Consider the following 25,270-nt stretch of genomic DNA (forward strand, 5'->3'; position numbering starts at 1 on the left):
AATTAAAAATAGTATAAGAACTTAATTGAAATTTTTTTTAAGTATAAGAATTTAATAATAAATTTATCAAAAATATAAATACTAATAACAGAATTATTAAATCTTTTTTAAATAAACAGGAGAATTCTTATCATGTACCACATGTAACATATGTATGATGTACCATCCTATGTGTCATCTTTTTGTTGCCTATACAACAAATTTCTTCAAGAGGGGAAGAGGTATCTCTCTTTAACCATTCTCCAAGGAAGGAAAGGCCAACAACAATATTTCATTGGGAAAGAAAGAAGAACGAATCATATATTAATGTAAATATAAACAAATTGATATGGTTGTAATAAATCTAAAATCATAACTCGACATTATACGTTATAGTTTGGTATTATGAGTTATAATTTGATTTAATGGATTATAGCCTAAAATAAAAACGTACAATTAGATATTGTAACATGCTAATTTTTAATAACTTCTTCGATATAGATGATCAATAGAAACATAGTCGACCTATTCTACCTCACCTATAAAGATATGATATTTTATTCTCATATGACACATTAAATTTCACAATACAAATTTAAGTATCAGAGTGCCTTTTGCAGGTACACTCCTCTTTATTCACACTCTCCACGATGTGATATCTCTCTGAACGAAAAGCTCAGACTCCTCAAGTCCATAGCTCGACATTGGAAACGACAGTGCGGCATCGACTCTCAAGAGTCGAATTACGTCCAAATTACTCATCCGAGAACACAAACAAAAAATTGTGTCAACTTAAATAGATCATACTGTATTTAATCTAAACCCTACAAAATAGACCTCGTAGAATGAATTAGAGTTACTGAAAAGATACAGGCTATACCAAAAAAATAATATGTTTTGAGAATTGAGATAGAGGTCATTCAATTTAAAAGTAGTGATATTGACTATTGAGTAATATTTCACGCCACTTTTTCTTGCTCATTGAGATAAAGTATCATTGTACAATAAATTTATAGGTAACGAGTTAATATCGTGTTAGTAGGATCGTTAAAATGAACTAGATTTATCTGCATATTTCATTTATATGTTTAAAGGGGTAGATTTTAGTCTTTAAAAATAAATTTGTTTAAATTTTAAGTGAAACCAATTAATTTATTAGCTAAACGGACAGCTTGTTAAAATTTGTGTTGTATTTTTTAAAAAGAATTAACACTTTTGCCTTACTATTCATAAACAATTCAAACTAAAAAAAGTTATAATTTACAAATAAAATGAATTTAAATGAACTAATCACTTAACTCATAAACTTAGGTGGAATCTAATCAAATTAAATTGATCCGTTTGACAATCCTATGTCTTTGTTAGTGACACTTGTCATATTAACTTAGATAATAATATCAAGCGGTAAAATACAATTTATTTATGGATTTTGCTAGGTAAACAATGGCTTTTATGAACAATAGACTCTAAAATTAGTCTAATAAAATAAAATTTATTTATGAATTTTGCTAGGTAGATAATGACTTTTGTGAACAATGGGCTCTAAAATTAGTCCAATAAAATAAAAATATATTACACCCTCAAATTATCCACCTAAATCTTAATATTAGAATAACCATTCGTATACTAGTAAATTGAACATTTAATATATCCATTATTCACATTATTTAATATTTTCATTGTGTATATATATATTTTTTAATTTATACGTCATTTTGGTCCCATTTTCATCTTAGCTCACTATTGAGTCATTTATTCATTTAAAATACCAATTTGCTCATATTTGAAGTTTTTCTTGTAGACTTTAACCTTAGTAGCACAGAATTCCTCTGACATAAATAGAATAGGAGATAAAAGAAAAAAGTTGCACACCAATTAATTGTTATTCTTCACATAAATTCACACCCCACAAAGCTGGCTGACTTAATGGATCTGATGATGATCAATCAGTCCATAAAATCCAAGCTCAAGCAAAGGTAGATGGATGTGTTCTTATTCAAATGGGGCTTAGTTAGGATTAATTTTGTTCATTTGGAGTTAATTTTAAATAATACTTGTGTAGTCAAATGAGTTTTAGAGTCTAGTTCAAGAAGAGTTGATAGGAGTTGGCTAGATTCCCTCTTAATTTTTTAGTGAAATTAATTGAATTAAAGCATAATATTTCATGTCATTTTTTCTTGCTAATTGAGATAAAGTATTATTGTATAATAAATTCATGGATAACGAATTACTATCGTGTTAGTAGAATTGTTAAAATGAATTAAATTTGTCTAAACATTTTATTTATCTGTTTAAACGGATCGGATTTTAATATTTAAAATTGAATTTGTTTAAATTTCAAGCGAAATGTGTTAGTTTATTGGCTAAACGGACAACCCGTTAAAATTTGTGTTGTATTTTTCAAAAAAAAAATACTTTTTGCTAATATTTTTGCTTGTTCTGACTCAAAAATATAATCCATCAACTAAAAAAATTATTTGTTTAAAATTTTTATCTAAAAATAATATTTTTTGTCAAAAAATAAAATAAAAAAGTAAACCATTTAACTGATTATAAATAATTCAAACTGAAAAAGTTATAACTCATAAATAAAGAGCGTTTAAATCGACCAATCATTTAACCCACAAATTTAGGTGGAGTCTAATCAAGCTAAGTGTGTGTTTGTGTGTGTTTGAATTACAGTTTGTAAACGGAAGTTTGTATAAAATTGATTTTGCAAACTTGAATTTGATAAAAAGTAAACAGAAAAGCTCTGCATACAAACCATTAGGGCTTGTATGCTTTACAAGTTAATTAACGAATAAACCCCAAAAACGCGCTGCAAGGTCTACGTCCAATATACGCGCTATATAAATATCCCGCATATATATAACTACTAAATTTAAAAGATTTGTTTCCTTCTTCGTTCTCCTTATTTCTAGATTTGCTCGTTCTCCTTATTTCGTTTTTCGTTCTTCTTCTCGTTCTTCTTCTTCTCGTTCTTCTTCTTCTCGTTCTTCTTTCTTTGTAACTCCAGCTTCGTTTTCTATTCGATTTTTTGTTTTCTGAAATCAAAGTTTGAACTTGTTTTGAAGATAATGGATGATTCAACCTCAGATTGTCAGCTGAATCAGGGCGAAGTGGATTATGAATTTGAATCTAACGAAGTTTCTGAGGTTTGATTTACATACGATTAATCTGAATTTTGTTGCAGTAATTTGTATAGCATTGTGTAGCTGAATAATTCGTGAACATTGACTGTGAGACTAACACGTCATCATAAATCTGTGGATTGAATGTAATGTATTAGTTTTGATTAATTATCTTGAATTTATAGCAGACGCTCGGGTGTAGATCAGAACTTTTTTGGGTGTATTTTTTCGGAAAGTGTGGGTGCATTTACAGTTTATGGCTTTTTCTGTTATTTTAGCTGAGTTGTTGTCATTCGGGTGTATTATATCAGACATGATTAGGTGCGTTTTTAGTTTTTGACATGGTGTATTCTGCAGCCTGTTTATTTACAGTTTATTGTTTTTTGTGTTATTTTAGGTGAGTTGTTGTCGTTCGGGTGTATTATATCAGACATGATAGGGTGTATTTTTATTTTTTGTCATGGTGTATTCTGCAGCCTGTGTATTTACAGCTTATGACTTTTATTGTCATTTTAGTTGAGTTGTTGCCGTTCGGGTGTATTATATTAGCAATGATTGGGTGTATTTATAAATTTTGACATGGTGTATTCTGCAGCCTCTCTCTGTTGTTGATGACCAGTTTGTTCCGAAGGTTGGAATGACCTTTACCACCCTTGAAGATGCTGGAAAATTTTACAGGAACTACGCCAAGGCTGCAGATTTTTCTACAAGAGTTCGGAGCACAAATAGGAAGGGAAACGAGATTAAGAATCAATTGATTATATCTAGCAGAGAGGGAAAATGGAAATCTAAAATATCTCCGACCGAGAAGACGAATCCGACAGCCGGTTTAAACTGTCCTGCAAGAATTTATATACACACATTGAAGGATGTCGGTGCTTGGATCATTTCAAAGGTTGTGCTGGATCATTCAGACCCTTGTTGTCCAAATAAAGCAGAGATGCTCAAACAGCACAGGGAACTAAGCATGTCCATTCGTCGTACAATAGAGAATAACGAGGAGGCTGGTATAAGACCAAGAAAAACTTACCAATCATTTGTTGCGGCTGCCAGGGGTCACCGCGAGTTAAATTTTATTGAAAAGGATGTGAGAAATTACATTACCAGGGAAGTGCGGAATGTTTCCGAACAAGAAGATGCAAAGGAATTCGGGAAATATTTGTTAAGAATGAAAGAGAAGAATCAGAATTTCTTTTTTGAGCTTGAACTCGAGGAGGATCAATCGATTAAGTTGGATTTTTGGGCTGATGCAAGAAGTAGAGCTGCCTTTGAGTATTTCGGAGATGTTATTTTATTTGACACCACCTACAATACAAACAGGTAACAAACTGTCCCTGTTTATGATGCTAAATTAATGTATTTTTATGAATCCACAGCAGAGGTGTATATTGGTTGTTTTTGGGTGTATATAAAGCATTTGTTGGGTGTACCTACTGATTTTCCATTCTGCACTATGGTAATTTATTTCAGGTATAATTTGGTTTGTGGTTCTTTTGTCGGGGTGAATCACCACGGTCAGTCAACACTTCTCGGATGCTCTTTGATGAAAAACGAAGAAATTGAATCATTCAAATGGTTATTTCAATGTTGGCTTCATTGCATGGGAGAAAATGCTCCGAAAGGGTTTCTCACCGATCAATGCACATCAATGAAAATGGCTTTAGAGGCCTGTATGCCAACAATAATTCACCGTTGGTGTATTTGGCACATCATGAAGAAGATTCCAAGCAAATTAAACGGGTACAAGGGACATACAGATATTGAACAAGAAATGAGCCAAGTTGTTTGGAACTCTCATAGCAAAGAATCATTTGATAGGAATTGGAATGATTTTCTGCTAAATTTTGGTCTTGTGGACAACAAGTGGCTTTCAGGTAGTGTTTGGTTAAAATCTGCAGCAGAGGTATAAATTTAATTTTTATTGGGTGTATTTATAGTCTGTGTTTGGGTGTATTATGCAGATCTCTATGAAGACCGTCATATATGGGTTCCAATCTATCTGGATCACCACTTCTGGGCAGGGATGAGAAGCACACAAAGGAGCGAGAGCATGCATTCATTTTTTTAACAAGTTTATTACCCGGAATAGCTCGCTTATTCAATTCGTCAAACAATACGATAATTGCCTCGGAAGCAGGGAGCAAGCAGAGAGAGAATCAGATGCTGCAGGTTTTCATACGGTCATACCGTGTGCAACCAAATCCTCCATTGAAGCTCAGTTTCAAAATGTGTATACTCATCAAAGTTTAGGAAAGTCCAAGCGCAATTCAGAGGAAAGGCGAATTGCATCACTAGATTAACGAATTCCGCTCTAGGCTATTCAGTATACGATGTTGGAGAACAAGTTTCCAGCTCAATATTCAACAAGTTTGTGGTTACTTATGACTCAGTAGCAGTCAAGGTAAAATGCCAATGCTTATTATTCGAGTCGAGAGGGATATTGTGTCGTCACGCACTAAGCGTGTTAAGCTTTGAACAAGTAAGCCAAGTGTCACCTAGATATATACTGGAACGATGGAGTAAGAAGGTAAAGAGGCGACACACACACATCAAGAGCAGCCACGACGAGCCACTGTTGGAGCCAAGAAGCAAGAGGTTTGACCAATTAGTTTTTCGTTCGCAAAATATTTGCGAATTTGCATCCGAATCAGAGGAGCTGACTGCAATTCTGCACCGTACGTACGATAACATCATGGCTGAGATGGAATCATCGAAAGCCAAAAGGAAGGGGACATCTTCTTTATCTCACGAAGACGCCAACTTGGAATCCGTTAACGAGCTTCAAAGCCCTCCAAGGATTTGAACAAGAGGACGTCCAAAAAATAGGCTAGGTTCAAAGTTGGACAAACAGATTGCAAATGCCACAAAGAAGAAGAAAACAAAAGGTTTAAGCGAGGTAAAAGTGATGTTCTTTAAATTTGTGGTGATTGAGTTTATTTTTCTCGTTAATAGTTTAGCTAATATGTGAGTTTGTTATATTCAGATAAACCTGTTTGATGCTGCATCAGTGGTGCATTCAAATTCCAGCCAATATCAAGGACATGTTATGAATTATCAGTTCAAGGTACCAGCAGTAGGGGATAACTCTTTGGGTGTATAGTTACAGAATATGGGTGTAAAAGCACTGTTCTTTTGGATGTATTTTTGTGAATTTTCTTGTGATTCACATTTTACATATAGATACATATATATACTTCAGAATCTTGTTTTTTATGTTATAAAATATTGTTTGTCTTTTTTTTTTTACAACGGTTTAAGGGTTTTAGGTATTAGGGTTTAGGGTTTTAGGGTTTACAGGTTAGAGGGTAAGGGTTTAGGTTTTAAGTGTTTAGGGTTCAGGGTTTTAGGGATAAAGCATCAGGGGGGATAGATTTCAAGGTGTATATTCAACTTTCTTTGGGTGTAAAAAATGGCAGGTTATGGGTGTATATTTGAATTGATGTTTTCCTTCATATTATAGTACCTGTAATTCATACATTTTGAATACAGCAAACAGAGTTTAATTATTGAAAGAAATTTCACAATAAACTGCATTATAATTATCAAATATTTACAACATGTCTTCCATTTGTTACAAGACTATATAACATTTACATTAAGCAGTGTCAACATCCTGAGAATCTATCTGACAATATGGACTCAATAATAACGAGGATGGCTTGGAGAGTCTGATTGCATTACTTCCCCTAATGGCTTCATCTTTGTCTAGATTCATGTCATGAAATAGAATCCGGGAATCATATTCTACTCTAAAGTGGTCCACCTCGTTCTACAGTAAAAAAGAATATTCTGTTTAATCAATAATGTTAATTGAGTAATGTAATACATAGTTATTTAGTTTTAAACATATTTACCTGGGTCCAATTATCCCATTCATACTTCCGCCTCTTAATGTTTGCGGGCTCAAATATCTCAAGCCACTTCATTACGTAGATAGCACAGTCATAGCTGAAAACAAAAAAATAAATTATAAATTACATATAGGAAAGTTTAATTTTCAGAGTGAAAGATTTATACCTTGTTTTTTGGCCCGAGATGTGAAGGTATGGTGCTACAATTTCCCTGTCCTTGTCCTTTGATTTCAGAGGTTCTCCTCCAGCATATACTTTAATTCGTGAAATTACGTATCCCTTAAAACACAAAACAAATCAGTAATACATGAATAATTTCAATAAAGGGATACACCCAAAGTAGTTAATAGTTACACCTTATATTAAACAGAAATACACCCAACTATATATATATACAGAACACAGAACCAACTTACAACAAATGTATTCAGCACAGTTCTCGCATCAGAAGGAGATTTGTTGTGTAATGGGTCGACTATATAAAAATTCCTCTTTGTTGTATCAGCGAACCATAACCACCAATGATGTGAATGGCAAACAGGTGCAAATATCTTAAATATGTTCAGATTGAACACTGTTTTAGTTTATTTGGCACATAAGTAAAAAATGGTAATAAGTAGTTTTAGAAATGAAAACTTACATAACGATGTTATTTTAACTTTTGAAGGTCCAAGAAGGGTATGAACATTGGGTAGTCTTCCACCCTGAATGGCTTATTGTTTTTAGGCTGTAAGAATACCCCCTGTGGATGATTTGCAAGGGCCATGTTCTGCAAAAATTGAGAACAACCAAATGAATCCAGAAAATACACCCAAATGAATAAACAACTGACACCCAATTGAATACAGAAAATACACTCAAATGAGTAAACAGATTACACCCAATGTAAGAAAAAAAATACATCCTAAGGAATGCAGAAAATACACCCAAAATTCGTTAAAGCAACCCTTACCACAATATTAGGGGGGAGACAATATACTTCTTCTTGAAACCTTTGAATATTTTGTTGGTTTACGATGAAGCACATGGCAGAGACAATCTAGAAAAAGATGCCGAAATCAATTTTACATCATTCAGGATTGTAGTTAATTTTGGTGATAAAAACATTAATGTTGTTGTAATATTACCTCAGCTTCTATATGTGTTTTAGGCGCGAGTGATGCAAGACGGAGTTTTGACAGAGTGTATCTATCTTGGGCTTGGAGTCTGCAGACGTTGTCAAACTCATCAGTTAGTCCATCTGCGTAGGTCTTCACTCGTATAGCCCAGTGGTAGCATTTATGTTTCATGTCAGTAGTATTTAAATTCAGCCTGACAGGAGTTTCAAACTTCTCGAAACTCTCTGCCCCACTCTCCTTTGGAATCTGCAGACTTTTTTCCTTTTTTGTCACCCCACCACTTGCAATTTTATGTACCAGATCCTCTAATTGTTCTAGCAGTTTTGGAGTTTCTGGAGTTTTTGCCCTGTGTTCATCTTGCGTTGACGCTCCCTCCTGCGTTGTTGTTTCTTCTTGGCTGAAATCAGTGAAGCCAAGGCTGAATGATGGCATCGGATCAGTTTTAGGAACATACGATGCTGTCCGTGCCATCATCATCAGTGCAGCAGCGTCTTCTGGGGCTGGATTACTGCGTGATCATGTATAACATATTATAAGAATAAGAATATACGGATGATAACCAAAACATTGATTTTACTCTGATGAACTTACATTTTAGATGGAGCTGGGGGAAGCGTGTGTGTGCTTTCTTCAAGTTGTTGGGGGGGTTCCAGGGTGCTGCACGGCACATAAAATTAATCATGACATAAAAAAACTATTTAGGGGCAATATACACCCAAACTGTAACCCAATATACACCCAAAGTGTAAACAAATATACACCCAATACTATTTCTTACGTTTTTGTAGTTCCTTCAATTTGTAGCAGAGGGGTTGGTTCATATTCTGTCTCAGGTGTTTCTTCAAATTTCGGCACAGTGGTTGTTTGGGACACTGGTAGAAAAACTTGAATCGGAACTCTAAACAAGAAGAAAAATAAAAGGTTAACAATGCCTTTGAAAATAAAAAGGTTATAAGGTTGAAATATTCTTGAAAAACTCACATTGCAAGCCCTTCAAACGGTGTCTCTTCCCTCACAACCATCATATTCGAATCAGCCGGCTCACTGGCTGACTCTTCAACCAGACTCAACCTAAAATACACCCAAAGAAAGTCAAAAATACACCCGAACAATTCAAAAGAAAGACAGGCTTTGTTTTTTGAGAACTTACATACTTGCAGTTTTTGCTTTTTTTCCTCCATTTTTTTTCTCGAATAAAACAATAAAGGGCTTTTTTCTAAATATATATAGAATTAGAAGTAGAAGGTAATAAAAGAACAAAAGTAATGGTTATTTAAAAGAGAAGTTACATGCTCTCTGCTGGTTTGTTTACGCTACTTTGTTCTGTGTGTCCTTGAGAGGAAGGATTATCACTTCCCAAGTTTACGTCCGGTATTCTAAATAGAGTTCATGTTATTCAGAAAAAATATCATACAGTTAAATCATGATAACAAGATTTTATCAAATAAAGCTTCTTACGTTTCAGATGAGACATAGTGACCTTCCGTCAATCGCAGGTCAGCTTCATTTTCCCTGCGAAACAAGAAACAATTATTAGCAAAGAAAACACGCTAAAATATGAAATATACACCCCAACAAGACATACCCATGTGCAGCAGAATTTTCATTATTTTCCCTTAACAATTCATCTAGATCTTCACTTCCTATTTCAGATCTGACAGTACATTCATAAAAGAACATGTTAACAAATATAATCTTGATGATAAACGGTAATATAGCTTACAAAGTACTGTACCCATGATAGGATTGAGGTTGCTCAGGAGATGAATCCTCAACAACAACCTTTTTCTTTTTGGATTGTGTCCTGGGTGGAAAAAACAAGTATGAATCAGAAATAAAAAATTAATTTTATCACAAAATACTATCTAAAGAAGTGCTTACTTTTTTGGTGTTCTCTGTGTCTTTTTCTTTGTTATTTGCTTCTTCACTAGTGATGATTGTTCGCTTCTATAAGTTAACAAGAGACACTCTGTTAATACATGAAATCTTGATAATAAACCCAAAGAAAAGGAATAATAATTTCAGAACATTACTCATCAGTTGATTCGGATTCTGAATCAGAATCCTCCTGATTCTTCTTTCTTTTTTTAAACTCCATTCTAGAAGGCAAATAATCATTATTTAAAAACACACTAAAAGGAATAAAATACACCCAAATCAATGCAAAAGATACACCCAATATAATAAACAAAATACACCCAGCTTAATAAACAAAATACACCCAACTGGATAAAGAAAATACACCCAATTTGATAAAGAAAATACACCTAAGTATGGTACTTACTTTTTTTCTTTTTTGCTGGGTTCTTTTCTTGGTGAATCCTCTGAGTCTTCTTGAGTCTTAGACTCAGAGGTAGAATTGTCACTGTCAATTGTTTCTGCCTCCGAAGACGATGTTAAACTTGCCTTCCTTTTTTATTTTTTTATTTATTTCTTGTTTTTTTTTCTCTATTTTTTTCATTTTTTCTCTTGTTTCCGCCATCTTTACAATCCCCTGAAACATTAGAAATTTTAGTTAGCAGCATTCAGGTAAATAAAATACACCCAAAACATAATATTAAGTGATCATAATATGTTCGGTGTATTATGTTTTATGGTGTAATATGATCATAATAAGTGATCATAACATGCCCTCCCCAGTTTCGCTCTGTTATGGTGTTCCATCTCAAAAATTGGGGCCAGGTGCACAGGTGAGATTTTGTTTATTGTCGTTGGTAAAAGGAATGCCATCTGTATATAGAGGATGAAAATCCTCTTGAACATTAGGCGATCCTGTTTGTTACCAACGCCAATATCCATCATCTCATCTGTAAGATTTTTGAGGGTCTTACCCTGAAATCTTCTAAAAATTTCTTTATCATTCTCAGAAAGATCCTTATAATTGACTTTTTGAGGAAATAGATCTCCTACAAAAAGGAAAACAATATAGTATGAAAATCAGTTCAAATACACCCAAGCATCAATTTAAATACACCCAATTATCAGTTAATATACACCTATAATTTTTAGCGAGTTACCTGATGCGTTGATGCCAAGTGCATCACCTATTGTTTTTGGTCTTATTTTAAAAGAACCGTAGCCGGTTTCCAGTCTGTTCTCCCCTAATTTGAAGTTGTTAGCCAACTCCCTTAATAGTTGGTGATGCACCCTTAGTGGCGGGATGTGCATCAAGCCACCAAATCCCAAATTTCTAACGATCGTTTTCTTCTCCTCACTCATGTTTCTGAATTTCTCACTTAACAAATGTGTTGCACACTTAAGGTCTTTGGTTTGCTGTAAACAAAACAAAATTATAGTCAGATATATTTCTATTATATAAAACTGATTTCATCTAAGACATATATTTGTTCTTACATTTTTCTAGCTTGGTTTCTCGCTGCCATTTTTTCTGAAATGAAAAATACACCCATAGATATGAGTCAGATACACCCATAGATATCAGTAAGATACACCCATAGATATGATTCAGATACACCCATATATATCAGTCAGATATCACTCAAACATGCAATAATATACAAGGTCAAGCAACATTACAAGGTCAAGCAATATACACCCATGGACAAGCAAATATAAGAACAGTTGCAACTGCTGACTATTACAGTATATCAGTTCAGAAATATACATCCAACAAATTATGCCATATACACCCAACAAATTACTCCATATACACCCACCAAACTACGGAATATATCCCCAAAAATCAGTTATCAGAAAAACTAGAACAACAAGAACAGTAACACCTAGAAGAACTAAGAAGAACAATGTAACATAGAACCAAGAATAACAGTAAAATCTAGAACAAGTAGAACATTATAAACTGTAAAATGAGACGTAGAACAAGAAGAACAGTAAAACGTACAACAACGTAGAAGAACAGTAAAACCTAGTTCTTCGATTTTGAAATATGGAAAATATACAGGATGACTAAAATAGTAACGTAACGTACCTTGAGTATTATAACTTTGTTTTTTCTGGAGATTCTTGATCGAGAGTTCTATGTTGTGTTGATGGAATGTTCCAATCTTCGCGATGAGTTCTATATCTTCAGTTTCGAATGTTGCTCGAAAATGGAACGGTTGTGTTTTCTTCGAATGGCTTGGAGAAGTGGAAGAGTGCGCCATTAAGGAGCGGTTTACGCGAAGTGCAACCGTTTTAGTGGAGCGCGTGTAAATGACGCACTATTCAATGTAATTCAGTGCGCGTGTGCAATGATTATGGGCTGGGAGCTTGTATGACTTGTAGGCCTTTTTGCTTGTATGTGTAGCAGGCCCGAAAAGTAAATTTGTGTTAAAGTAATTTATATTTGGCAATCTTTATATTAGATCTTATTAATTAATTATATAATAGAATTAATATTTATTTACTAAAAAAGATAACATATCAAAATTAATAAAATATATTTTTAATTAAAATTAAAAAATATAAATTTTAAATATATATATTATATTTTTCTTAAATTTTAAGTATTAACATCAAAATGTTAATTTAGTATTTTTTTTTACATCGTACTCTTATTCTAGTACTCTCAATAATCTTATTCTTAATATTATTTTGAAATTCAACATTTATGATTTTATTATTACCTATGATTAATTTTTTATTTAATTTGTCTTTTTCAATGAGATCATAATCTATATTATAAAAAAATTACACTAAAATATAGTACAAGAATTACAATTAGAAAAGTGAATACTAAAAATAATAAAAATTAAATATTTATCTTGATAGTGATGGAAATAAATCTAAAAAATTTTTTTATGATGTTTTTATATAGAATTTTGTAGTACTCTTAGTACTCTTTTTTAGTACGCTATACTTTTACTATTATTATTTCATACAAAAAAATAATAAGAATTCTATAAAGAATAATAATATCCATAAGAGAGTACTAGAAAGAAAATATTATAAAAGAGTGCGCGTGCACCAATCAAATCCATCAACAAGGCACGTCCATTTTATCGGTTGATCGGCAGCGGAGGAGGTCAACGTGTTGGAAGCAGAGGCTGAAACCGCCGCCTAAAACGGGTAAAACAAACCGTGAGAACAATAACGCCGACTAACAATCCCAACAAGAACTCAGGGAAGTCCTTCTCTCCAATAACTGTAAACATGATGTTAAAGAAGCCGAGCGGTATGCTGATTCCGGCGCGCATGATCTTTGTAAATGATATCAGCAACGTGCAGAAGCTGACGCAAGCCGTTTCGGCTCGAGACAGGGATACAAAAACACAAAATCGTGTTTGATAGAGGAGATATGAATAGAGGTAATGTATTCAGAGACATTAAATTAATGTATTTTGAGTTCATCTTAACATGTAGGACACAAAAATACTAACAAGGGACAAATTATTTTTTATTTTTTCTTTTATTATTCTTGTTAATTTTTTATAATTATATTTTTTTGTCTCAAATTTTTTAAATGAAAAAAATAAGAATAAATTGGATTTTCATAATTTATTCTAATTTATCACCAAACAGAATACAAGAACACCAAATTTTGTGTTTCTATCCTTTAGGCAGCGTTTGTTTTTGGTATACATATCCATACAAACATAAACACGGGAGTACACAGGAGTACATGTATGGATGTCAAGCACCCATTAAAAACATGTATTTTGTGTCTCTATACAATATTGAGACACTAATTTTTAACTTGAAACACTAATTTTTTTATAATTTTTTGTCATGTCTAACTTACCAAACAGAATATGAAATTAGTGTCTTCTTATGTCTATGTACTCTTGTGTATCTATGTCTATGTCTCGTTTATGTTGAGACAACAACCAAACACAGCCTTATATCTTGTTTTCAGAATCTTATCTTATTCTATTAGTGACATTTATCATATTAACTTAGACAATAATATCAGGTGACAAAATACAATTTATTTATGAATCCCGCTAGGGAGCCAATGGAGGAAGTATACAATGTGTACAATAGGCTGAATCTTTAGCCCAATACAAGAAGTAACCATCCGCTATCGTACAGATTCGAACATCCATGGTAAAATATTACTAATTTATCAAATACAATACACTCATACTATCTAGAATAACCATCCGAGTACCACGGATAATAAACATTTGATATTAATTTAATTTTAATTTAATTAATTAATTGTCCATAATTTAATTTTAATTTAAAGAGTAAAGTATCATTTTTGTCCCCAACGTTTGGGGTAAGTCTTATTTGTGTCCCTAACGTTTAAATCGTCGTCCTATTTGTATCCTTAACGTTTATAAAAGTGATTCAATGTTATCCTACTATCAATTATACTAACAAATCAGATTATATTTTTCAATTATTCTCACTTGGATGTATTCATTCTGAATTAGGTCTCACTTGGATATATTCGATTTTAATATTATACCCACTATTTGCATTTTGATTCAATTATATCCCTAGAAAAGTGAATTATGTAAATGTTGTAGGAATTAGTTTCAACATTTGATGAGCTATTTTTCGGAGTAGATCATCGATTCTATCTCAAACATTTGTATTTTAATTTCAAGAAGATATTTTTAAAACTCAAACTAAAGCGTTCATGATGTATAATTGATAGCAGGATAATATTGAATCACTTTTATAAACCTTAAGAATACAAATAGGATGATTTAAACGTTAAGGACATAAATAGGATTTACCCAAACGTTGGGGACAAAATTGATACTTTACTCTAATTTAAAATTAACCCCATTATATACATTGTACTACACATATATTGGCTCCTTGTACTTCCTCTTTATTTATATGTCATTTTGGTCCCAATTTCTTAGCTCATCATGGAGTCATTTAAAAGGCCAATCTGCTCATATTTGAAGTTTTTCTTGTAGACTTCCTCTGACATAAACAGAATAGGAGATAAAAGAAAAAGTTGCACACCAATTAATTGTTATTCAATAATTAACAGCAATAGATTCTTCACATAAATTCACACCCCACAAAGCTGGCTAACTTAATGGATCTGATGATGATCAATCAGTCCATAAAATCCAAGCTCAAGCAAAAGTGGATGGATGTGTTCTTATTCAAACTTGTGATACAAGATAACAGAGTTGCATTGCACAGATAATAATAACATAGTGCAAACTGCAAAGCTCATTGCCGTTAATCAAAACCACACCAAATGAAAAGATAGTAAGTAGCACACAAGCAAGCAACCATGATTAATTTGGGAAGGCCTCAATGATGGATGGAAGGGCCTTGATCTTGATGATGTTGTAACGAGGGAATCCAGTTTCAGCAAACAGCCATTTCCAATTCTCCTCAGTCCTTTCCTTTCCTCCGGCATTGTGTGCAAGAAGCATCATGTCGAAAGCGAAGCCGGTGTCGTCGAATAGATCGTTTCCTTCTGGCTGCAGAACATGGTCCACAATTATCACCTTCCCGTTCTCTGGTATTGCCTTCCTACAGTTCTTCAAGATCTTTATGCAGTGTTGGTCACTCCAATCATGCAGAATCCACTGTTTCCAAAATACATATTCTCAGTTATCATTATCATTTTCACATGAAAATAGTAACCACATATATATCTATATACCTTCATGTAAATGGCATCGGCTTTGGGAACAGAGACGAACATGTCACCTCCAACGTGAGTGATCCCGTCGTACTGAGGGGCGGTGGCAACAACATGCGGCAAGTCGAAGTTGATACCCTTGATGTGAGGGTAAGCCCTCACAATTTCAGAGAGTGAACCACCAAGTCCACCACCCACATCAACTAGTGACTCAATCTTGTTGAATCCTTCTTTGTACCCTTCGATCACAGCCTTTATCACCATCCTTGCCGTGCACACCATACCTTCGTTGAACAACTTGTTGTACTCTGGGTCCAATCCGGTCAAGTCGAATTGCTCGTGTCCATGGCACCTTAACCAATCACAGATTCAGAAAATATTAGCAATTAAAATTTTCATCGCAGATGTTTTCTATTAGCCACAATCATAGCTAATCAAAACTTTCCGTTAAATAATTTCACAAGTTTGACTAAATTGTTATTTAACTCACTCTCACCTATAAACAAATTATGGCTAAAAAATCTGCTAATCTTGTTCACAAAAAAGAAGAAGAAAGTTTTGGATCCCTGACCTGAAGAAGGCGGTTCCCTTGTCAGTTCCTTCCCTGATGATATCACTGATGAAGTGTGCAGGGTTGAGGTGAAGAGGGTGATTCTCTAAGAGCAACATTGGTGCGAGGGTCATCTTGGTGTCTTGTAGGATCCACTTGGAAGCGCGTGTCAGGCCGTAGAGGATCTCTCCGTTGTCGGACTTGGCGGCGGAGAAGATCTTCTTGCGGACAAGGACTCTCATGATGCGGAGGAGGAGAGAGGCGTCCGGGGACGGGGCGTCCTCGATGTTGTCGATGATCTTGGAGAGGGAGAGGGGCTTGCCGTAGCGGTCTATGATGTCGGCGATGCGGAGTTCAACGGCGCATTTTAGGGCAAAGGAGTCGGTAAAGCATGTCATGTACTTCCATATCTCCGCTTGTCCAAGCAATGATTCCTCCTCCTCTTTGTCCTTCACACTCTGTAATTTCAACAACACCTTCAACTTAACATTCTTGTTACGTAAATGCACATTTGCATGCATGCCTTAATTTCTATTCTATATATACCATACTGCTAACTCATATATTTTTCAAATTTTTAATTAAGGTGTCTCCTTGGTTATAATGCATGAATTTGTGAATACTATAATAACATTTGCTACAGACGCTGACAGTTGAAATAGAGAGCGAACAATTTTACAAGGTCGTCCAGTTAAATTCATATATTTAGATAACCTTTTAAGTAGTAAGTTTGAAAATTATTTACTTTTGCTGATGTAGTAATTCATGATTAGATGATTGTATAACTTAAGGGAAAAAAAATTGTAAGTCGATTATATTTTGTTATTTACTGATCAATTTTTGTAGAGAAAGAAGATATTAAAAGAAGATAATTGTTATGGTATTTAAAAGTTCACCTTCGATAATTAACTTATATATAATACACCATAAATGAGAGGAAGAAAATAGTATTTTCCAATGTCTAGTGTCCACCATATCATCAAGCACAGCATTAAGGGAAACTCAAACTTAGTTTGTTTCCGTGTTACCAATTAATGTTCTATGTTCTATCTTTAATTTTGCTGTGTATCTAGTTTGCCGCCTTTGCCTTTCTCTCCAACTATCCTTTGTTAAGAGGGAAAATGGCATTTAATTTCATAAAGGAGGTTTTACAATAAGATGATATATTTATTATAGGTAAAAACTCATAAAACTACTAGTTGAAAATGATTAGATAATTTAATATATTTAACTAAATTTTTATTTAACAATTTTCAACTATCAATTTTATATAAAGATAATTGCATATGAATGTTCAGATGTGTTATAATTATTTTTTTAATGTAAAACGATTAAATAACCACAAGTTTTATTCTCCCTAACATATCATTATGGTACACAGGTGAACATAAAATAAAAAATTAAGGCAAAAAGAAATACCACAAGTAATAATTATGACATCCCATATTGAAATTCGAAGAGTGCTAGGGGTCAGCACTTTTGCTAAATTTTGGCCAACACTTAATCATCAAAAGAAAATTGAATCTCATTGAAATTTAATTAAAAACTATAATAAGCTCTAAAGCTACCTTTGGAAAGTGTGGCTTTTACTTAAAAGAATAACTTTTTAACCATAAATCACACTTTTCAGTAATAGACCAAACTGTTTAAATGATGGTCTATGCCAGAAACCATATTTATACTGCATTTCAATATACTATTAAATATCTTATTTTTATAATATAAAAAACATTTTTTTATCTTCTTTTAATTTTTAATTATCATTTTTTATATCAAAAGAAAAGATGTATAAAAAATTAAAAAATATATATTTTCTTGTGCATGGCTACCTTTTTTAAGAGCAAAACCATGCTGTGTTGAAAAATACTTTTTTTTTTAATTATAAAAAATATAACCCTTGAAGTATTTTTATTATGAGTAACAGTATATGAATTACTAATTAAACAGGTGTAAATGTCCAAAGGAACAAAAAAAGATCTTATTTTGTTGAAAATCAAACTCATGAGTTATATTACTATCAACATTTTTAAGCAGCAAAATAATTTATTATTCCTACTACAAACACAATATTTTCATAAAATCCTTAACATCGAAAAACCATAACACTACTACTCTTTTGGTTGGTTTTAGAAAACAAAATTTTAATCCTCTCAATCCAGTAATTCCACATCAGATTCAAAGTAAAACCAAGAAATTCTAAACGTATATTCCAAGAAATGATGAATAAATCAAACGTGAGAGTGGTTTTCACATAAACTAAAAGTTACTTGACAGAGTTACATAATATAAAGCTGTCAAAATTATTATAACTAACTACATACATCAACTAAGAAGAAAGAACTTTAACCCTTTAGCCCCCAAAACAATGAATTAAATATAATTTACAGTTCAATGAAACCCTGTTTGCATTACAATTATTTACAAATGTTGAGTAATAATAACATGAAAAGGTAGCTACTAGCTACTGAAGTCGAACAGAGAAGGCATGGTAGTAGCATCACTGTAAATGTTTTAGTCCATCCAGTGGCCACAAAATCTTACTGGAATATGATGAGTAATTATATAATGTAACAGCATGAGAAGAGGATGGTATATACGATGATTATTCAAAATTTATTTAAAAAAAAAAGGAGAGAATTTCATGAAATCTATCAAAACTTGTCAACTAGGATATAGGAAAACAACATGGCTCCTTTATGTGTATCAAAATGGCTCTATCTTTTAAAAATAATAATAATAAATAATATTTGGCTTTCAAAACATGCTATTAGTCTTTTCCTGAGAATGCTTTATATAGACCAAAAAACTTAATTTCAACTTCAAATAGTAGAACTCCCCAAAAGAGTTGTTACTGACAAATTTGGTACCAATTGGAATATCATATCATATTTTAATGTCTCAATTATTAGAAATTAAATCCATATGTATTGCAATCTTAGCTTAAAACAGATCATATATATTATCATAAAAGTAAAGCTATATATTCTCTGCAAAAACATAAAACCATATAAAATTAATTGATAAGCAGAATATATAATAATGTATTGGAAGTTAGTTAAGTATATGTTGATGGGGCTCTGACTCTGTATATAGATACCTTGAGGATAGTTGGTGGGGATTGGTTGGAAATAACAGTCTCCATGTATGTATGTGTTTCTGCAAAAAGAAAAAAAAAACACAAGGGCCTAAACCAAAATAGCTGCTATTTCAGCTTCCTTCTCAGTTCTCAAATCTCAGAGCAAGCAACTATAGTTACTACTACACTAACACACTGGTTCTTGGTGTTGGTGTTGGATTGGTTAGAGGGAAATAAGTGGGCAATAAATAAAGGTGATGAGGTAGCACCAAGACATGTGAAGCTGAATTGATGTTTTGGAACGTTGCATTCTCTGATTGGTTGAATGTCACAGCACCAGAGATCCCACACCTGCATTATTGAGCAGATATGATCAAGTGTTAGAACAACATTTGTGTGGTGGAGATGGGAAACACCTTTAATTTAATTACTGCTTGCTTTGCATGTTAATAATTTTGCAACTCCTCATGTTGCTACTACTATAATAGGGCATGTGAATAATTATCTTTTTTAATAAAGATAGGAGAGATGTGAATAATGTATATATATGAAGGGAAGCTTTCATGAATTTGAACCACACTTCTTGGTATACTTTATTAGTGTGTTATATTATTGAAATCAACTATGCATTTATGACTTTGTAACAGTCGTAATCGTAGTTGTGTAAAATATATGTTAAAATATAAAATAATACATTTATTTATAATTCGGTAATTGATTTTTGATATACACGAAATATTCTTATATTGAATAGAGTTTTAATTTGATGCCTGAATAAAATATTTTTACTTATTAAAATTGGTGGAAATCAAAATGATTCACCATTTGAGTGATATTAGATACATTAGAATTAAAAAAAAAAAAAAGTAAAAATAATAAGTGGAAAGTGATGGGCACATCCAATGCCAACAAAAATGGGTATGTCACCATGCAACAATAATGTCTAATCCCCATTGGCTAATAGCTAGCTTGGACTATTCTACTTCGTTTGTTTCTGTGACATGGTACTATTTAAGTTCATCTTTCCTTTCATGATTTCCTATAAAATTGATGATGATATCATTACTAACTGAATGTAAGGGGAATATATATATGGGGACACTCTACTATACAGATTGAAGTTTAATTTACCAAAAATAAAATGAAATACTTTTAATACAAATACCTCTTATTACTAATCAGGGCTGAGAGTGAAAAGTGAGTAACCAATCAACTTTTGGATCAAACTTTGAAAATAAATGCGTTTTAAAAATTATTACTTAGACCAAACTTTGAAAATAAATGTGTTTTAAAAATTCCAACCTTTTTTTCTCTTCCATGGCTAGAAAAAGTTGAAGCTGCACTACAAAATATCACAGGAATAACGACTAATTTATCGATTGATTTTGGTGGTCGCTAAAACCTTGATCACTAAATTAGAAATAGCAATCAACTTCGGTCGCTCACGGTTAGCAACTAATTTTAGCAACTAACTTTATTCAAGTCATAGAGAAGACCTATCAGTCCCCAAATCGGTTATCATTAGTGGCCAATTTTGTTAGTCGTTGAACGAAATTAATTAATGACTAACTTTTTTTATTATTATAAATTTTATATCGGTCACCAAATCAGTCGCTATTAGCCACCAATTTTGTTGGTCGTTAAAATCGGTCGCTCTTGTTTAGATTCAACCTTACAAGACAACTGGTGACCTCTTTCTCTCCTTTTTTTTTCCCTCCTCTTTTCTCAGGCACTCTAGCTTTCCCTTTTTCCTTCATCCTACTTTACCTTTCGTACTTTTTCTGGTTACTGGTTTTTGGTTTTCTGAAATGTAGATCTCAGTAATTCTCTTTGTAGTTTGTTTCTTCTCTTTTGTGGAGTACTTGTTCTATTTTATGAATATTTTGGATATATTGACATAGATCTAAGAAAGATATATTGAAAAAAAAAATTTCTCCATAAAAATATGTTCAGATTAGAAAAAATGTGTTTAGATCTATTTGGAGGGAAGAAAAACATTATGTTACAACACATTTGGTGTAGATCTAAAAACAAAAAGAGCTCATCAAATTTGTCTCCGTTTTTATTTATTAATATTCTTTTGTAATCGAATATTGTGTTTAGACTCGGTATATAATTCAACATATAGAATAATATTCATGTCCTCTTCTAGATTTAAATTTAAAATTTTCTCTATCGTTGATTATTTTTATGAATGAAATTATTTTTTAATTAAAAAAACTTTTGGATCAATGGCTTCTATTATTGTGTCTTATATGGTCCTATCAAACAGTCACAACTATTCATACTTTAAGTTGTCATTATCAGTAAAATATTAAACTTTTTCCAAATGACTCTAAAAGATTATTGGACATTTAACAAAGTAATCTTGGTTGGATATTATAACCTTATAAGAGGCTACAAAAGGATTTTTGTTCTTTTGAGATCTGTTTTGTTAATGATAAAAAATTTTCATATGAAGTTGATAATTAAAAATAAATAAATAACAATTTAGTTAAACCTGTCAAATGATCTAACTGTTCTTAATTATCAATTTCACATTTACATAACTACATGTGAATATTAACATTTGTTAATACCGTTTACTCTAAAATCAGCTCATCTTATTTATATACAAAAAATTACACATTAATCGTCGTGTGTGTTCCTAAATCCTTAAGTCTCTGAACCTAACACATGTCTTATTTGTTTTGTTGGTTTGTTTGGTACAACATCAATAATGAAAAGCAGCTTTAATGCTCTTGAATTTGAGCCACAATTTCTTGTGATATTATTGAACTCAGTGGAAAGTGACACAATCCAAACTCATAATTTCATATCTCACAAACTAGCTTTCGTTCTGCTTCTATCTAACGCGTGTTCGTTCTCCCCAAAGAAAACAACAAGACAAAAATTGAAAATAAATAACTAAATAAATAAATAAATAAATAAATAAAAACCTTACCTAAAAGAAGTTGGGTCTAGATCCTCTCAGCCCATTCTAAGCCCAGACGAGCCCAATTGAGCCCATTTGTGTGGTTGCAATGATACCCAATCCATTCTGATGAAGCATTTTCAGACGGCACAGTAACCGGGCCTTAGGACCTGCTTTGGTACACAAAATAGCATTAGTCGTGACCAAAATTAAAGCAATACAAAAAATGTTAAATTCGAAATGGAAGAAATAAGATTTTTTTTTGTTTGGGGGTGACTATAAGAGTTTTCAGCAAGTCGAAAATATCAACATACTTATTACCCAAAGGAATATCACTTTCAGCATTCATCAGACTTAAGAAAATTAAAGTATTAAACAATTAGATTATAAAATCTGTGTATAACAAAAAAGAATCAAAAGGTTAAGAAAGTGGCTCATTTCAAGTTATAAGTTTTGCTATTATAAGCTATAAAGTTTTTTTTTTTTTCCCACTTTCTCACGTTATTTTCCAAACCATATCAAGAATTAATTTATCGTAGATCTAAACTCCATTTAATGGTTTACTATTGATCAATGAGTTATTCCATATACAAAGTAGGATTCAAATCTCCAACACTTACTTAAACGAACTAATAAACTACTCACTAAACCAATCTAAGTTGGTTAGCTTTTGTGAATCAGTATATCATGGTGTCTATATACATATTGTCTATTCTTTTTTGGGATTTTGGACCGTTTCACGTTTTTTCCATTGTTTTTCTTCTTTGAAAAAACGAAAAAACAAGAAACCAAATAAGATTGAAAATTGAAAAGGCTTTCTCAGGTGCTGAAGCTAATTAAGGTTCGCAAAAGAACACGAATATGGTATGATATCACAAGTTAGAGTGAATTTTGTAGCTTTTTAATCGATAATATTATTCTTATATTACATATTATCTCTAAATTACCCTCAATTGTTATTATGAGTTTGTTTATTACCAAGAAACATAAAATAACGGGGATAAATTTATCAAGTAGTTCAACAATAATCATAATGTTATACACACTTACACTTCACTTAACAAAGAAGAGAAAGCAAATTAAAGAAAACAAAGCATGAATGAGCTAAATAATTAACCTACTGGAAAGCATCACTAATTACCTTAATTAGCAGAACTTATGACTGGTAACTTGCTGTTAATTATATTCATCATCTTAGTTCACAAGCCGGAGATTACAGATTACCTCCTCAGCCATACTAAAGAACAATGGATACACCATGTTAGAACACCAACAATTGCAAGGAAACATGAAATGGAACTCTTTTTATTTTCTTTTTTTAATTAGCCATAGAAAATTATACCAACATGGTGTAATAATAATAATTTATCAAGAATAAATAATAATAGCTTACCGGAATTAGATAATGATGGAGATCTGGGCTTGAAGACTTGTCTAGTAGGTGCCATGCCGAACCTTGTGAACCATTGAGATGCTGCAAGCAGGTGCTAGAAAGTCCCATATATTCTCTTACACTTAATTACTCACAATTGCACCTTTGCATATATTATATTATATTAAAATAAGGTACGACACAAAACACAGAACAGGTATTCAGGTAATGCACGAAATGGAACAGTTTCGAAACAAAGCATATCACAACACAATTGATGATATGAATTGATTTTTATCATTAGTGCGGTCCATAAAATTAATTTTTAAATTAAAAAGAAAATCTGATTATGTGTCTATCTATATGACAAGTTGAGACCAATAGCATTAGGAAGATAGCGGCGCAGGTAGTTGCAATACAGCTGTAACGTACTAATGTACATGCATAAATATTAAATTAATAAATAAAATGATGATTTTCATCCTAAGATCCACGCAAGCATGCGTTGTCAAGTTGCAAATAGAATCCTACGTGTCCACTGTGTATGAGAGGATAAGATATGAATCATGCTCTTCACATTTCACATTCACCCCTAGGTAGGACTAGGAATAAGATCATGGCCACATCTTATTATAAGTTTATAACCTTAATTAGTTCCCTCTCTTTCGAGTGAACTTCTTTCCTTCGCTAATTAACACTAACATCTGATATAGCTTTGATGTACATTTTTTGTTATTATTTTTATAATGGTTATCTATTTACTTTGAGTTAAGCCCTATAAGCCACGAGGTAAGATTGATGTCCGTGTGCCAAAATTATTTTTAAAATTTTAATTATATTAATTATATTTTTGAGATTAATAAAAATATATTATATTAATTTTTGATTTATTTTTATTAATGACATATTAACTATTTTTTTATTTTAAAAATCTGTTAAAATCTTTCTTCTAAACATAGTAAAAAAATATCTAAATCAGTTATTTATTTGAATCAAATAGAACTAATCCTCTTTATTGATGTCTAACCTCTTTAAAAAATCAAAATTTACCGTAAAAGACCACTTTAATAGTGGACCTTTTGTCCTATTAAACCTATCTTTTATTTATTAAGCGAGAATATAAACAAATTCTTAATTATTTTAGTATCTTTATCACACAAACTTATAATTAAATCTCTTATTATTAATTCATACTTTATACTACAAAAGTGCACGCAAAACCCTGGAAATTTCAAAATATCTATTCTTCTTAGGGGTGGTCAATTCATATAAACATGGGAGAGAGGAAATGAAATTATGTGCGACGAACTTCATTATCTAATAAAATTTCAAGATCCACTGACAAAGTGGATAGGCCACTTGACTTAAGCGGCATCATATCAGGGATAAAATAGGAAATCCACTGGTCAAGGGTCTCATTTGCATGGCTATAAGATCGTCGTTGAAGAGATAGATACACATGTTGCTCACACAACCAACAAAGTCATCTTCCAAGAAACCTGGATTACCGTATTTACCCTTGAGCATCACAAACAACATGAACGATCGAGCTATATTCAAGATCAGACCCAGCTAGAAAAAAAACGTAAGAAAACAACGTACGGACAAAAAGAAAAATAAATATCATCTATCAAAACATATAGAACCCTCTAGCTCCCCACTTTATTTAAGATTGCTTGCTTATCCATTAATTTCCTTGACTTTATTTACTATTGAATGGATGATATGTATGATGAGTGATGACCTTACTTATGATT

The 25,270-nt window shown here is 32.2% G+C and overlaps 1 protein-coding gene and 1 long non-coding RNA gene across 3 annotated transcripts; both read right to left on the reverse strand.

Moving 5' to 3' along the window:
• On the reverse strand, positions 9,271–9,640 carry LOC110265976. The gene is made up of 2 exons (XR_002352706.1): positions 9,538–9,640; positions 9,271–9,455 (listed from the first exon to the last, which is right to left on the reverse strand). It is a non-coding gene; the product is annotated as an uncharacterized LOC110265976 (long non-coding RNA).
• Positions 14,957–23,867, reverse strand: LOC107612635 ((R,S)-reticuline 7-O-methyltransferase). 2 transcript variants are annotated; one of them, XM_016314329.2, is made up of 7 exons: positions 23,535–23,867; positions 23,283–23,378; positions 22,172–22,311; positions 19,249–19,578; positions 16,173–16,609; positions 15,623–15,953; positions 14,957–15,545 (listed from the first exon to the last, which is right to left on the reverse strand). In XM_016314329.2, the coding sequence occupies exons 4-7, from the start codon at positions 19,291–19,293 to the stop codon at positions 15,249–15,251; spliced, it is 1,110 nt and encodes a 369-aa protein (XP_016169815.1). In that variant the 5' UTR covers positions 19,294–19,578; positions 22,172–22,311; positions 23,283–23,378; positions 23,535–23,867; the 3' UTR covers positions 14,957–15,248. The 2 variants fall into 2 exon arrangements, with proteins under 2 accessions (XP_016169815.1, XP_020964486.1); XM_021108827.1 differs by lacking the exons at positions 19,249–19,578; positions 22,172–22,311; positions 23,283–23,378; positions 23,535–23,867 and having other exon boundaries at positions 16,173–16,687.

This window comes from Arachis ipaensis, chromosome B08 (genome assembly GCF_000816755.2).
Source record: "Arachis ipaensis cultivar K30076 chromosome B08, Araip1.1, whole genome shotgun sequence".
NCBI lineage: Eukaryota > Viridiplantae > Streptophyta > Magnoliopsida > Fabales > Fabaceae > Arachis > Arachis ipaensis.

Excerpts from the sequence above, each read along its gene's own strand:
- LOC107612635 (XM_021108827.1), bottom strand. The coding sequence starts at position 16,672 with ATGCATGCAAATGTGCATTTACGTAACAAGAATGTTAAGTTGAAGGTG. Across the intron at positions 15,954-16,172 it reads AAGGGAACCGCCTTCTTCAG|GTGCCATGGACACGAGCAAT; the intron begins GTCAGGGATCCA and ends TGATTGGTTAAG. Across the intron at positions 15,546-15,622 it reads CCGATGCCATTTACATGAAG|TGGATTCTGCATGATTGGAG; the intron begins GTATATAGATAT and ends TTTTGGAAACAG.